Source organism: Geospiza fortis, unplaced genomic scaffold (assembly GCF_000277835.1).
Source record: "Geospiza fortis unplaced genomic scaffold, GeoFor_1.0 scaffold208, whole genome shotgun sequence".
NCBI classification, from domain to species: Eukaryota; Metazoa; Chordata; class Aves; order Passeriformes; family Thraupidae; genus Geospiza; species Geospiza fortis.
Window position 1 is genome coordinate 629,762 of NW_005054468.1, and position 13,205 is coordinate 642,966.

Below are 13,205 nucleotides of genomic sequence, written 5' to 3' on the forward strand. Positions count from 1 at the left end.
TGCAAACAAGAACCCACGCCTGAATGAATGCTTGTTGCTTGAAGTGAATAAAAAAAAAAGAGCAAATGCCTCTTAGTCAAATGACTTTTAAAAGGGAAAAAAGTCTGGAGTGGACTGCAAACCACATTAGGTTCTTTTTTTCTTTTTTTTCTACCATACCATTCAAGGATGTTGGCTAAAAAGAAATCAAATGTCACAGAACACTCTTTGTATGAATTCTGGTGTCATGTATGCCTCTTTTGGGATGAAAGAAACAGGGAGGAGATCCACCTGGCTGGCACGTGGTGTTGCTGAATGCTGTGTCTGAAGAGCTGTTCACATAGCTGGACTCTTAATGCAAGGAGAATATGTTGTTTATATATGTGATTGTCCTTGTCTCCTCTCCATTTGTTAATGACAAGATTCACCCCGTCCCTTTCAACCACCATAAATTAATTTTTTTTTAACAGTGGAGTCTAACATAGGTCTTTGTGCTTTAGGTTTTGCTTTCTGGTTTTCTTTGCTTGTTTGTTTTTGGTTTTTTTTCCCTTGCTTGCTTGTTTCCATCTTTATTCCTTTAATAGGAACAAGAAAGAATTCTTTACGTGGTTCTGCTTTGAACTTAATCCTGCTTTATTTTAAAATTTTCTTGAGCTGGAGGATTCAATGACACTTAATCTACTGAAAGTACTTAGATGTACATCTTGGAAAATCAGCAAGTTGGGAAGGTTCTAAGTGCCTTCCTTTTAAGTCAAACTTGGTTCCTTTTTTTTTTTATGGTTCTACAATAATCAGTAAAGATAATAGGAATTATGTACTCATTTGCTTTGGAACTGTGGAATGCAGCACATGTGCCTTTGTCATTATCATAGGTGAATTTACTTCATTGAAATCACTGAGAGCCAGAAAAGCCTTCCATTGCTTTCAGAACATTACTTCTGAACGTCCCCAGATTAAAAGGCAAGCTAAATTCCATAATTCTGTTTGTATCTCATCAGTCTGAAGGTTCTGTTTGGTTTATAGATGGATTTTAAACCACCACAGGGCTTCAGTCTTCTGGGTTTCTTTTGCATATTTTGAAATTTTTTTTTTCCATCTTTCTTAGCTTAAAAACATCTTACCCACTCCTGTCCACTTTTGCATGCAGAGTAAATGTCAAGGTTTGCCTAGCCATGGAGTTATTTAGACAGAGGCACTGCAGTTCCCTACAGCCTTTTTGGGTCCCAAAGCACATAGCCAAAAGCAGAATACCTGTCCTGAAGAGCCACTGTCTCACCAATTTTCAATAATGAAACAAAATAAGGGTTTTTCTGAGGCCAGGTCTTATTAGAAGACCATTTATTGGCCGTTTATTTAACAGTTCTCCCAAGGCTTGTCTTTATTGCTTCTTATTATACACAAAAGCAAAATCCTGACAAAGCCTGAGTTGCCACTGTGCTGCCTTTCCTTGAATTTGTCTAAGAATCTTGGTGGAGTTTTAAGTGCATTTTGTTTTCTCCTAATTGGAGACTGTTCAAATTTTTAATAGGCACACATGTAAGTGTTTTTTTAAAATTAATTTTCCCAAGAATTCTCCTCTTTTAAGCCAGGAAAACTGAAAATCTCTTCCAGTCTCCTCTTCTCTGTTACAAAAACAAAGATTTGGGTGCAGATTCCAGGTTACTCAGTTGTTGGCTGATTTAGTTTTGCTTTCTTTTTTTTTTTTAACCTCAGGAGATACTTTTTATTTTGACAGCCTAGTCTTGAACAGAGCTTTCCTTGTGACGAGAGACACTGGGGGTTAAATATGTAGTTTGGCAATTGTTTACATATTCTGGAGTGAAATTTTTGCTTCACTTTTTCTTTTATCAGGTGTCATCCTGTATCTTTAAGGCCACATGAGAATGGTTCTTCAGAAATAAGAGTCATCTTATGACAATGGAGACTGATTATTTTGTTCTAAAATTAGATTTTGTTACCTTCCTAGGTAAATTTAAACACTCGAAGATTGCTGAGTTTTAAATCATTAAGTGCAGAGCATTTGCAACAGCTGAAAAAAAAAGGTGTTGTGTAATGGACTTGAAGAAGAGAAAAAAAACTCTTAACAGTTCTGTAATGTCCACATGTTTGCAAGGATTGTAGCTTTTGAAGGAAGCAGTTGCTTATAATCTAAGCCCTTATTACAAAGAAAATCAGGACTTTTTTTTATTCTTTATGATCCATTTCCTGTTTGAATATTTCTTAGGAGAAAGAAAAAGAAATTGGGTGTCAGTGGCTGACCCTCAAACAGCTTATTTAAAGCAAAAAGAATTAAACTAGGACAGAAGAACTCCATTAGGAGCTTCAATTTCTTACCATTTTTGATACAACTGAGCCATAGTACTAGATTTCTCCTTAATTTGAATGCATTCATAGTAGTCAGGGACACAAGATGTTTATTACTGGAAAGACATGAAATAAGGTTAACAAGAGGTTGGTTGTGGTTTCTTTTTTTTATTTTTGTGTGGGAGATTGTTCTTAATTGTTACCTGCATAATGAAGTATATTTTATTTACAGACAGGGACTAACTGCTTTTTCCTTGTTTTAATGTAATAGTTTCTAATTCCTCTTTGATTAAACCACTTTCTGGCTGGAGAACTTTCATTAACCCTGGTTGATCCACAAATGTTGTGATCCATAATTGCAGGATCACTCAGAATTCCCTTTCCTCCAACCCTGAAGTGCACTGTAGATGTTCCACTTGGTTTCTTCTAGAGCCTGTCTGCCATCTATGTATCACATTAATGATTATGATTATGAGCCAGAGTGCTATTTTAAGACTTGAGCTTTGTATTATTACACCAACTGCAAAAACCTGATTCCTGGAAGGAGTAAGTGAGGGAAAATGGGGAGTAAAAGGAGCAAGTTTCTCATTTGGACCCAGGATATTGCACTCATAGTGCACCTCAATATGCAATCCAAAGGATTATATCTATATCTGAAGTTGTTTGGGACAAATAAGTTGTTATTTTGGGCAATGTGTTACCAGCAACTTGCTCCTCCTTTTCTGCAGCATCCTTTCTCAGCTGGCAGGACCAGCATCTTGCTGCCACCATCACAAAACAGACAGAGGACTTTCACTTGCCCAGGTGGACAAGAACTGTTGGGAGGGGTTTTCAGGGAGAAAGGTGTCAGCCTAATGGTAATCACTGGTCTGAGATCTGTCAAGCGCTGGAAAAGTATATGTTCTTTCACCTGGGGCAGAGATGCTGGCTGCCGTCCTGCGTGTCAGTCAGCGGGCAAATAAAACTGGGTATTCTGTCTGGTATTATAAATGGGTCAGTGATGGATTTGTATTACCTGAGGAAATGAACTGGCGGACAGAGAAGCTTCTGCTTGCTGCCCTGCAAATGTCAAATATAGCAGAAAGCTTGGGGGAAGGGGATGGATAGCTGGAGACAAAGGCAGTGTTAAAATAGCCAGGGTGTCAGTGGAGCTCCTCAAACAAACATGTGCTTCTGAGGGGTAGGCTGGGAGAGCTGAACAATCTTTAGGCTTTGTTAATCAGCATTTTCTTGCCCTCCAGCAGGGTTTTAGCAGTGGATCTTGCTTTATAATTGGAGTCATGCATGAGGTGGGCTTGTATGAGGTGGTGTGCTGCTGCACTCAGCTTTGCTGGCTGGTACAGAACATGAATTCTGGTGCTTTGGTTTTGTGGGGTTAAAAACATTCCTCTGAAAGTCCTTTTCCATCCTCTTCACAAGCTCTGTTGTACTTTTAAAGTACTTCTGGAGCACACAAGATCTCTGGATGGACTGAGGGAGAGGGTTTCTTACTCCCCAGGGTCCTAAGGAAGCTGAGCTCTTATGGGTGTGACAGACAGGCAGAGGGCTATGGCTCACTTGGATCTGATCCAGGCAATGTTCCTTTGGTTCCCAGCTGCCCTGTGAACTTCTCTTAGCGAGTCTTGAGTGACCAAACAGGGTAACAGGGTGCCAAATTAGGGAAGTGATCTCTGGCTGGAGGATTACTCCTCTCACCAGCCAAGTTCAATCTTTGTCACCACAGCTCCATCAGGTCCAGTTCAGTTTTTGCACCTAAAGGAGGAACATGAGTCCAGAAAAACAACTTTTGACATACATCTTTCAAGCTTGTGATATTTGGCATCACATTTTTTTTTAGTTGGGAGGCCCAAAGCAGAGCCTTCTCCTTTTGCATTTGTGGTTTCTGAGTGCTAGTGACTCGGTTTTCACCTCTGTGACTACACTCAGAGCGCCTGCATGTGTTTTAAACCAGCTGTGTTGGCTGGTCTAATCTGAGATCTTTTAAGATTAAAATTCTGTGGCCCCTAAAATAATCCAGCAGTTTCTGTGTTCCCATGGTTTAGCCCTGTCACCAGTTCATAAAGCTGTATTTAACCTCTGTAAAAATACTGTGCTTCTTGTAAACTGAGATTTGGTCCTCTTTAAAGCTCGCAGCACTGCCAGCGACCATGGAACGGGGCATGGGAGTTCAGGGTGAATGGCAAAATTACCTCTGAAGGCACTGGAGGGTGTTTTAAGGGCAGATGGCTATCAGGAGATAATCTCTTCTCTCTTCAGACTTTGCGACTGCTCTTTCAGTCCACGGTCCTGCATGGAGTTTGTCATACCTGCTTTGCCACTGGCAGGACCCCCTTTTAAACAGCTTTTTCTGGCAAGGACGAGGTCTTTGCTGCGGTTGTGCCAAGCTGAGGAGCCTGCTCCTCCCCTGCTCCTTCCAGGGTGAGGCTGGTAATGCATCCTTTGTGTGAAAGCTCCTGGAAGGTATTTGCAAATGCATGAGAAGGAATTAGGTTGTTTTCTGGAGTACCCGGGCACCGGTGCTGCCGTGTTCTTCAGCACCACCTACTGACATCTTCTTCCTCTCCCTCAAACTCAGCACACACCGGGGTTTTGCACCTCTTTCTTACTCGAAGTAATTAACAATACACTCTTGGCTGGAAATTAGAAACCCCAGACCCCAGTGCATTCAGTTCCATTGTGCCATATGGGGAGCACTAATGAGCAGCGTACAAAAGCCAAGCTGCTTGGCTCTGGTGTCTGTTTTCCTCGCCTGGGCCAGCCCTCTTGCCCCTTGTGTCTGTGGAGAAGAGCACTGAGGGGCTGTGGGTTGTGTTGGGGAGGTTAATGACTTGGCTCATGTCCTGTTAGTATGGGAATCAAGTGGCAAAACCACATTTCTGCTCAGAATTTTTGCACCATCCTGTTTCACCTCCCTCTTAAACTAGTTTTGTGCAGCAAATTAAGTATCATACTTAATAAGGGAGAAAGTCCTACTCTGACCATCCAGTTGCTCAGATTCTCATATACATATATTTAGTGTCTTTCTGAACTCTGTAGGGATTAATAACTTGCCATGAAAGTAATTCAGAAGATCAGAAGAACCCATCCTAGCCTTGCTTGGAGCAAGAGCATTTAATGTTTGAGAGCCTTTCTCATCAGGGAAGTTCTTTATCCTCAGACTCTGTTGCCTGTGCTCTGTATCATGTACTGCCTCACAGCTAACCCAAAGGAAAGGGACAAAAAAGGCCAGAATTGTAACTTGTATGACAGTCTAAGTTTGTCATTTAATAAGACTGTGGCATTTTATTTGCAATGTGCTTTTATTTCAAAAGTTTGAAGTTTGAAAGTACCCTTCAGGCATTCAGATGGCCTCTTAATGTATTTTTTTTTAAAACAGAACAGGTATATATGTAGACCTCAGGACAGAAAAATAGAGAAGAAACATTATTTGTGAGAAAATAAGGAGTCATCAGCACTTAGGTAGCTTGAATCAGTAAAGCCCTAGAAGCAGACAGATAGGTGCCACTATCTGTGATTCTCCTTTCACCTTCTTCTAAAATCCATGGTGTGCCTTTATCCTGCTATGGTCTTACAGTGAGATGGCTAACAGGTATTAATATTCAATAACTACATTTTTCTGAGGTTTTGGATTTTCTGTTTATTTGTTTTGCCTTTTTTCCACCCCCATTTTTGAGAAGTCATAGTCGTGGGGAGCCAGTTGAGTTGATAGCAGTATATCAATCATTTGGACCCATTTAATCTCATTTATGTGAGAGGTTCTGTGAATCCTTGCTTTCTTGAATTAAAAAAAAAAAAGAAAAAGAAAACTCAACTGTGTTTCTGGCAGCAATGAGAATCATCTCTTCCATGAGCTTTAAGAATAATATGGTTTAGGTATTTTTTTAATGTAGAAGATTTTGCAAGCTGTGATAGATTTAGTGTGGTATTAGTGTCTGTATTCAGGGACATAAATAAATATCTACTGTATGGGGTTAGCCATTCTATTTTCCAAGACAGGGAGATTTCTGAAAAGTTTGGAAGATAATGTAGAAAGCATGTGTAGAAGAACTCCTTTTGTGAAATCAGATCTGAAACCCACTTCAGGTTCAAACAGTCTTTCAGGTAGCTGGATAAGGACATTTTGGGAAGAAAAAGAGTTTGTGTCTTCTCAGTTTAGATTGGTTTCATCATTGATTTGTACTGAATTTTCAATAGTAAAGTTCTTCCTGAAAGTACCTTACATTTTGATATACATTTCCAAGTAAGTAAAGGGAAATTTTTACTGGAAGAATGGAATCACAGGCATGAGCTAGTGTATCTCTTATGTCCTTAGCTGTTGACTTTCAGAATGGAAAAAACAACCCAAAACTGGATATATGGAGATATTGATAATTAAAGCTGTAACCAGTGACAGTTTTATCATTAATTCCTTCACCAGAAAATATGAAGCACAAAGTATGTATATTATGGAGTTGCAACCCAACCCACGGAGTTCTAGCAAAATCTGGTTGTATCAAATAAAAATGAAAAAAAAACAGTGAAAAAAATGGTGTTTCAGTTTAGTTTATGTTGTTACCAGCTCAGAGAAGTAACTCCAAAGACAGTCCTCAGAGGACCAATAATACCAACAGCTTGACTGGAATTCAGTCATTGAAAAAGATCTATGAGTTGAGTAGGTTTACCTGACTGTAGTTGAGAGTTGAATTTATTCTCTGAATTCTTAATTAATTATGGGGTTTCCTTTCCTAAATGAAAGGAGAGGTTGGCTCCCTCCAGTTGGAATAGCCTTTAGGTTTCCAGCTTCTCAAAAGTGTCAGGTTTTGCATTACTCCTATGATTTTCTTTGTTTAGTCCTCATTTTTGCTGTTGTCACCTTACATTATAAAAAGTGTTTAAGAAGAAAAAAATCAGGGGCAAAAAAAAGCCCAAAACCCCAAATCCAAAGATGAGGGCTACAGCTCCACTGTGCATGGGCTGAACCTGGCCAGGAGCCCAGGCAGCTGGGCTGGAAGGTCCTGAGCACAGCTGTAGGCACTGGTATAAAACCCAGGCTTCTCTAGCAGGGAAAAAATGCCTGAGGTGTTCCTCATGGGAATTTTGAAAACTTGTCTTATCTGTAATTATATGCCAGCAAATTTTGTTTCCGTGGTGTTTGGTAGTTAATTTCTGGAAGGGTGGGGAAGACTGGAAGAACCTCGAGAACCATGGAGTCCTCATGTTCACCCACTAAACTGTGCCCCCAAGGTACACATCCACCATCTTTTAAATACCTCCAGGGAGGGTGACTCAACCACTTCCCTGCTCCAAGCTCGGGGGAAGAGATTTTCTCTTCAGCTCCACCTTTTTGCTGAGTAAAATGAGTGCCCTGAGAGCAACCTGCAGTTGTAGGGACAAAGCGGGCTCTGATCATCTGATCAGAGGAAGGGCTGGAGAGCTGGAGATGCCTCTGTTTCACATGCAGTGTTACTAATGCTGAGCTGGAAGCTGGTGGAGTGTTGTGTGGTCTGACTGACCTTTTTAGTTGTGGTTGTGCATGTGCATATTCTTAACTTGGAGAAGCTCTGCTGACTCCATCTCAAAATATAACGGATGGGTAGTCAAACCACAGAAGCTCAATTTTTGAGGTCAGTGCCTTGGGCTTTACAATTAATTTTGTATTTTGAAGCTTTAAAACCAAACTTAAACATAATGATTTGTACTACTTTGGCTGCTGCCAAATTCTGTAATTACTGTTGTTCAACAAGCACAATTATCTTTTGTTTTGGATTTTTAAAAACCTCAAAATCTAATGCAACTGTGTCTCAGATGTTCTCAGGCGTTTATGAGTGTAGAGAAGATGCTGTAGACGATTTGAGACCACCTCATGTCTTTAAAACGGTGGCTTTGAGAATCTCTGCTGCCCAATGTTTTGAAAGTTTTTTGCTCGTAAGAAAAATGAGAATACCACCATATTTAAGAAGACGTTGTAAATGCAAATTAGCCAGACAATGGCATTTTAATAATGTTTTGTGAGGTTAGCATTGCATTAGTAAGGGTATTTTAGAAGTCACATATTATTTATACACAAAGTTGTCTCAAGAGATTGCTTGTGAATATGTTCAAGGACTTCTGGGATTTATGGATTCATTTAATGGTGGTTTTGTTTGGTTGCTTCAGGTTTTTCTTCCCACACTTCTGCTGCTGAGTTACTACATTTGGTAACTCCTGTCTCACTCCACCTCCATTTCCCCTCTAAATGTTTTTAACTGAAAATATAAAGGGTTATGGAATGAGTTAGCTTAGCTGACCATGATGGAGATGTGTGAACCTTGCTTTGTCTCCATGGCTTGGGATGTGTCCTGACTGTGTTTTAACATCTGCTCTTGAAAATGCTCTTTGCTCTTTTCACCGGGTGAGTCTCTCCTGGTGTCACGTCCCATGCGGACAGAAAGGAAGAAAGATGCACATTGTGTTAAAGTTTCTTTTGATATATGAGCTCAAACTGGCAGTGTGTGTTTTTAGCCCTTATGCAATGGTGGAATTTTAAAGAGCATGGAAATGGTGGAGCAGAATCCCTTATCGAAGGCTTCATCCTGCTCTCAGCAGGTGATGGGTGGTGGAAACATCACACTGAAGTCCTCTCAGCTCTACCTGAACTGAGGTAGAATGTTCCTCACGGGAAGAGCAGCAAGATTAACCTCTTCTTGAGCTTGGTGCTGCCTTTGTGGTGCAGACCCTGCTGAGATTGGAGCTGGAACCCATTGGAGAGTCTCCTTAAATTCTGTAATCAGCAGCTATTAATGATATCTCTCAACACAATGGTCGGTTTAAGCTTGTGTAGACAGCAACCAGCATCCTCAAGGATGCTTTCTCCAAGCAACACTGCGTGCTGGAGAAGAATGAAGATGGTGGTGGCTTTCACCTCTTGGAGTTGCCCGGATTGTCCTTTTTTTTTTTTTTTTTTTTCCATATCCTCAGCGTTGGTCTCCCTTCTGGTTTTCTATTTCATAAGCTGGCCTGAAGTTTTCCAAAAGAGACAGAGCTCAGAGCGTTTTGCGGTGATGTTTCTCAAGGGTCTGTAGTTTTCAGGGGGCTGAGGGGGGCGAGGGCTGAGGGGACGGGAGGGGAGGAGAAGAGTGAGATTTTGTGTGTGCGCGCCGTTGTTTTTCATCTCTTCCACACAATGGAGCTTTCAGAGAACCTCTCTTAAAAGGCATAGCTACAGCCTTTGTGTGAAGGGTGTGTCTGCTGGCAGGGTTTGCTGATGCAGACAGGCTGGGTGGTGATTAACAAAGGTCATTAGACTTTGGAATCTGGCAGGGCAGTGGGGTGGTGTGTCTACTGCGCCAAGCAGGAGAGCTCCCCAGGGACAGGCCCGGCTGCCGGCCTTCCCCTGTCCCCCCTCACTCCCCCGCGCCTCCTCCTCCTCCTCCTCCTCCTCCTGCTGCTCCTGGGAGGCTCAGCTGCATGTCGCCTCTGCCTGTAGGACAGCTTGGACCAGTGTCTGACGCTGTGAATTCAGCGTTTTGTGGAGCCACGTTTTGTCATCCATGGGACAGGGGAACCCAACCCTGAGGAGATGTTTTGGGGGAAACCCCAAAGCCTTCTGCTGAAGGAGAGAAGGTGCAGCTCTGAGGGAAAGGCGCAGGGGGAGGAGAGCAGAGACACGACTTTGGAAGGCAAGCCATGCAGGAGAAATGTGAGGGAGATTTGATTCTGAGGGGTGGTGATTTTTAAAGCATCACCTTGAGGAGGAGGAGTTCAAAAAGGGTGGGGAAGAAAAAAAGGAAAAAAAAAAAGAAAAAGAAAAAAAGGCTGGTATGCTTGAGCTGAAGCTGAGATAAGTGAGGCCATGTTGTGCACAGGCAAGGAGCTCCGAGGCTCTGAGTGCAGGAGTTGTCTGAGCTAAAATGGCTGCTCCCAAAGCTCAGAGGACTAGGGCAGCTTAGTGAGTCTTAAAGCTTCAGTGACGCAGGGGCTCATATCTCTTGAAAGTGTGATAAACACATTCAGTGGAGCTGTGGCTTTTTTTTCTTTGGTGGGAGGAATAAAAGGACTAAGCTTGGGGGATGGGTAGTGAAAACTGGATGATCTGCTTTTCTGTGAAGTGCTCTAAATGCAGGAGTCGTCTGCTCCATGGAAAAATTTGTTTTCAGGTCTAATGGACTGTGCTAAAGGAGACGTGGGGTGGGGCTTCATTCACTGCTGTAATTTGATCCAGAGCAGATAGCAACCTCTTCCACACAATTTGGTCTGGTGCTTGGACATAAAAGCTTGAGTATCTCGATTATTGTAACTTTGTTAGCTGAAAAGAAGCTGGTGCAGCGTTCATTTTCTTTATTGGTGGTGAGAGGGAGTGGGGGGAGAGAAAGGACGCTGTGCAGCCTGCAAAGTACTGTAGGTAAATGTGAGGAGAGGACTGTCCGGAGTTTGACCAGCTAGAAGTTTATTTTCCAGGCTATCAGAAGAAGCATTCTTTCATCTAAAATCCTGGTGCAGTACCCTCTCTTGTTTCTGTGACTCTCTTGTTTCTGTGAGCATTCTCCTCACTTTGTTAGGTTGCTTCCTTCATACTCCACACACAACAAACACATGGGATTTAAATTGCTGTGTACTGCTGCTGTGTCTTGGACCTCTGAAATGCTCCATTTGTCATCCTTTTCCAGCAGATGCATGGAAGCTTAAAGAGGCAATTGCTGTATTAGCATAGGAAGGTGGCTCTTGTGCCTGAGCACTGCACACAGGGTAGGAGGGTCTAAGTCTTTTGTTTGGCTTGTGCTTTGTGTCTCCTGTCCTTCAGGGCGACAGCCCTCTGTCGCAGGATTAATTGTCACAACTGAACCACTGTTCTTCACTGTGTCTTGTGTTGCTTTCTACTTGAAAGTATGCAGGGCTTTTGGATAAATCAGGGAAGTCATAATGGCTCTTGAGTCTTTGTAACTCATGTTTCCATTGTACTTTTACAGTATGGTTATTCCCGTTGCTGTCTTTTTCTTCCTCCGGCTGTCTCCATCCCCTAGACTGCTAAAGGCACAAAGGTCTTGTCCCTAGAATAGACTGAAATGAAACTGTAAACATTTTAACAAAGAGTGGAGGTGCCCTTAAAAGCTTGGTGGAAGTAGGGCAGAGCAAAGTATTCTGCCTTGGGTTTGTGTAAGTATCTAACCTTGCTGTTAGGTCTAGGTTTTCAATATCAGGACCAATAGTAGTATGCTATGAAGACAGATTTCTCCCTGTGGAAGCTTTTGATGCATGGTACTGAATGAGGCAGGACTTGGCAACTTCCAGGAAGCTTAGAGTGTGTCTCCTGAAGGCAGAAGCTGCTGTTTTCTGATTGTAGATTCCAGTGTATGACTGGGAGTAATGTGCCATTTCTCTACACATGGGCTGTGGTCTTTGAACAAGATCAAATTCTGAAAAAAACAGCCCAATGTAATGGAAAAGCCAAGAGGACAAAGTCCACTGGATCAGTAGTCACTTGTCAGAGAGTTGAGTCAGCAGCTTGTGAGCTACCTAGATAGGACTTCTTGTGGATCTGAGCAGACGCTTCTTAATAGGGTAAGGAAAGGTTGAGTTCCACGCCGCTGTGTTTGTGGAATCTCTGCATGTGACTGAGTCATCAAAAGCTTGGTGTTACCTTGGTATTCCCAGGATTTGTTCCAAAAACGCTGCTGTAAACTCATACCGTTCTTCTTCTTCTTCTCCTGTTTCTCTTGCAGATTTTTCTAATGTAAAAGATTATCCTGAACCATGGAGGTCCTGCAGTGTGATGGCTGCGATTTTCGAGCTCCATCTTACGAAGACCTAAAAGCTCACATTCAGGATGTTCACACTGCTTTCCTGCAGCCAACTGATGTCTCTGAGGAGAGCCCTACCCAGCCAAGGTCTGGTTCCATCAACGCCAGCAACCAGACCGAGGTTGAATTTTCTTCTGTAAAGGATGAATTCGCAATTGCAGATGACATAGCAGGTAAATCTCAACTCCAAGACTGATCTCAGCTCTTAAGATCTCAGCTCTTACCCCCCTATTTTACATGTGTCTTACTTCAGTGTGTTTTGGTTTCTGTCTTAATTGTGGCTTAAAAATATGCATTATCTTTATGGCTGTGTCAGCAAAGCAGATATGCCATCAGCCATACTGGCTCTGACCATAGCTTTTTTTTTTTTTCCCTGCAAATGCAAGCATGGAGGATGGTTTTATTTCCCAGCTTCTTTTCATGGGGTTCTTCATACAGATTTTTCATTTTCAGCTTTTCATGGTTGTTCTTCACTACCATGAACCACCTCAAAATTACAACTTTTGTTAGTTTTCAAACTGAAACTAGTTTTATCCACCCCCCCCCCCCCCCCCAGGAAGGTAATTTTGGAAACTATCCACCCAAAACTGTACACCACAGTCATTTATATGTAGAAATTATGCATAATGGTCACTTTTCTGACCATTGCCAGATGTGTAGATATTACCATAAACAAGTGAGGGAGTCCTGTAATGGTTGTCAGTTCAGGGTGTGGTTACATTCTGAAGCATACAGGGTGGGTGAAGGAAAAGCCTTTTTTGATTTTATTTACAAATTTACATATACACCTTAATTCTCATTTTAGGGCAAAATGCAACAAGTCAGATGGGGACTGGAAGTTACTATAGCCAGAGCCAAACTTTCTATGGCCAGCATATGGCTCCAAACCCTAAACCAACCAGCAAGTTTTTCCAGTGCAAGTTCTGTGTGCGTTACTTCCGTTCCAAAAACCTCCTCATAGAGCACACACGGAAGGTTCATGGAGCACAGGCTGGGGGGAGCTCAGTGGGGCCACCAGCTTCTAGTTCCCTAAATTACAACATCATGATGCATGAAGGGTTTGGTAAAGTTTTCAGTTGCCAGTTCTGCACCTACAAGTCACCCAGGCGTGCAAGGATTATTAAGCACCAGAAAATGTATCACAAAAACAACCTGAAAGAGAGTTCA

General features: G+C 42.1%; 1 protein-coding gene across 1 annotated transcript in view; it reads left to right on the plus strand.

Moving 5' to 3' along the window:
* Positions 1-13,205, plus strand: part of ZNF462 (zinc finger protein 462) — an 88,125-nt gene that overhangs the window by 26,912 nt on the left and 48,008 nt on the right. The window contains 2 exon segments of the mRNA XM_014309930.2: positions 11,961-12,211; positions 12,844-13,205. Coding sequence (XP_014165405.2) covers positions 11,992-12,211; positions 12,844-13,205 — 582 coding nt within the window. The 5' untranslated portion in view covers positions 11,961-11,991.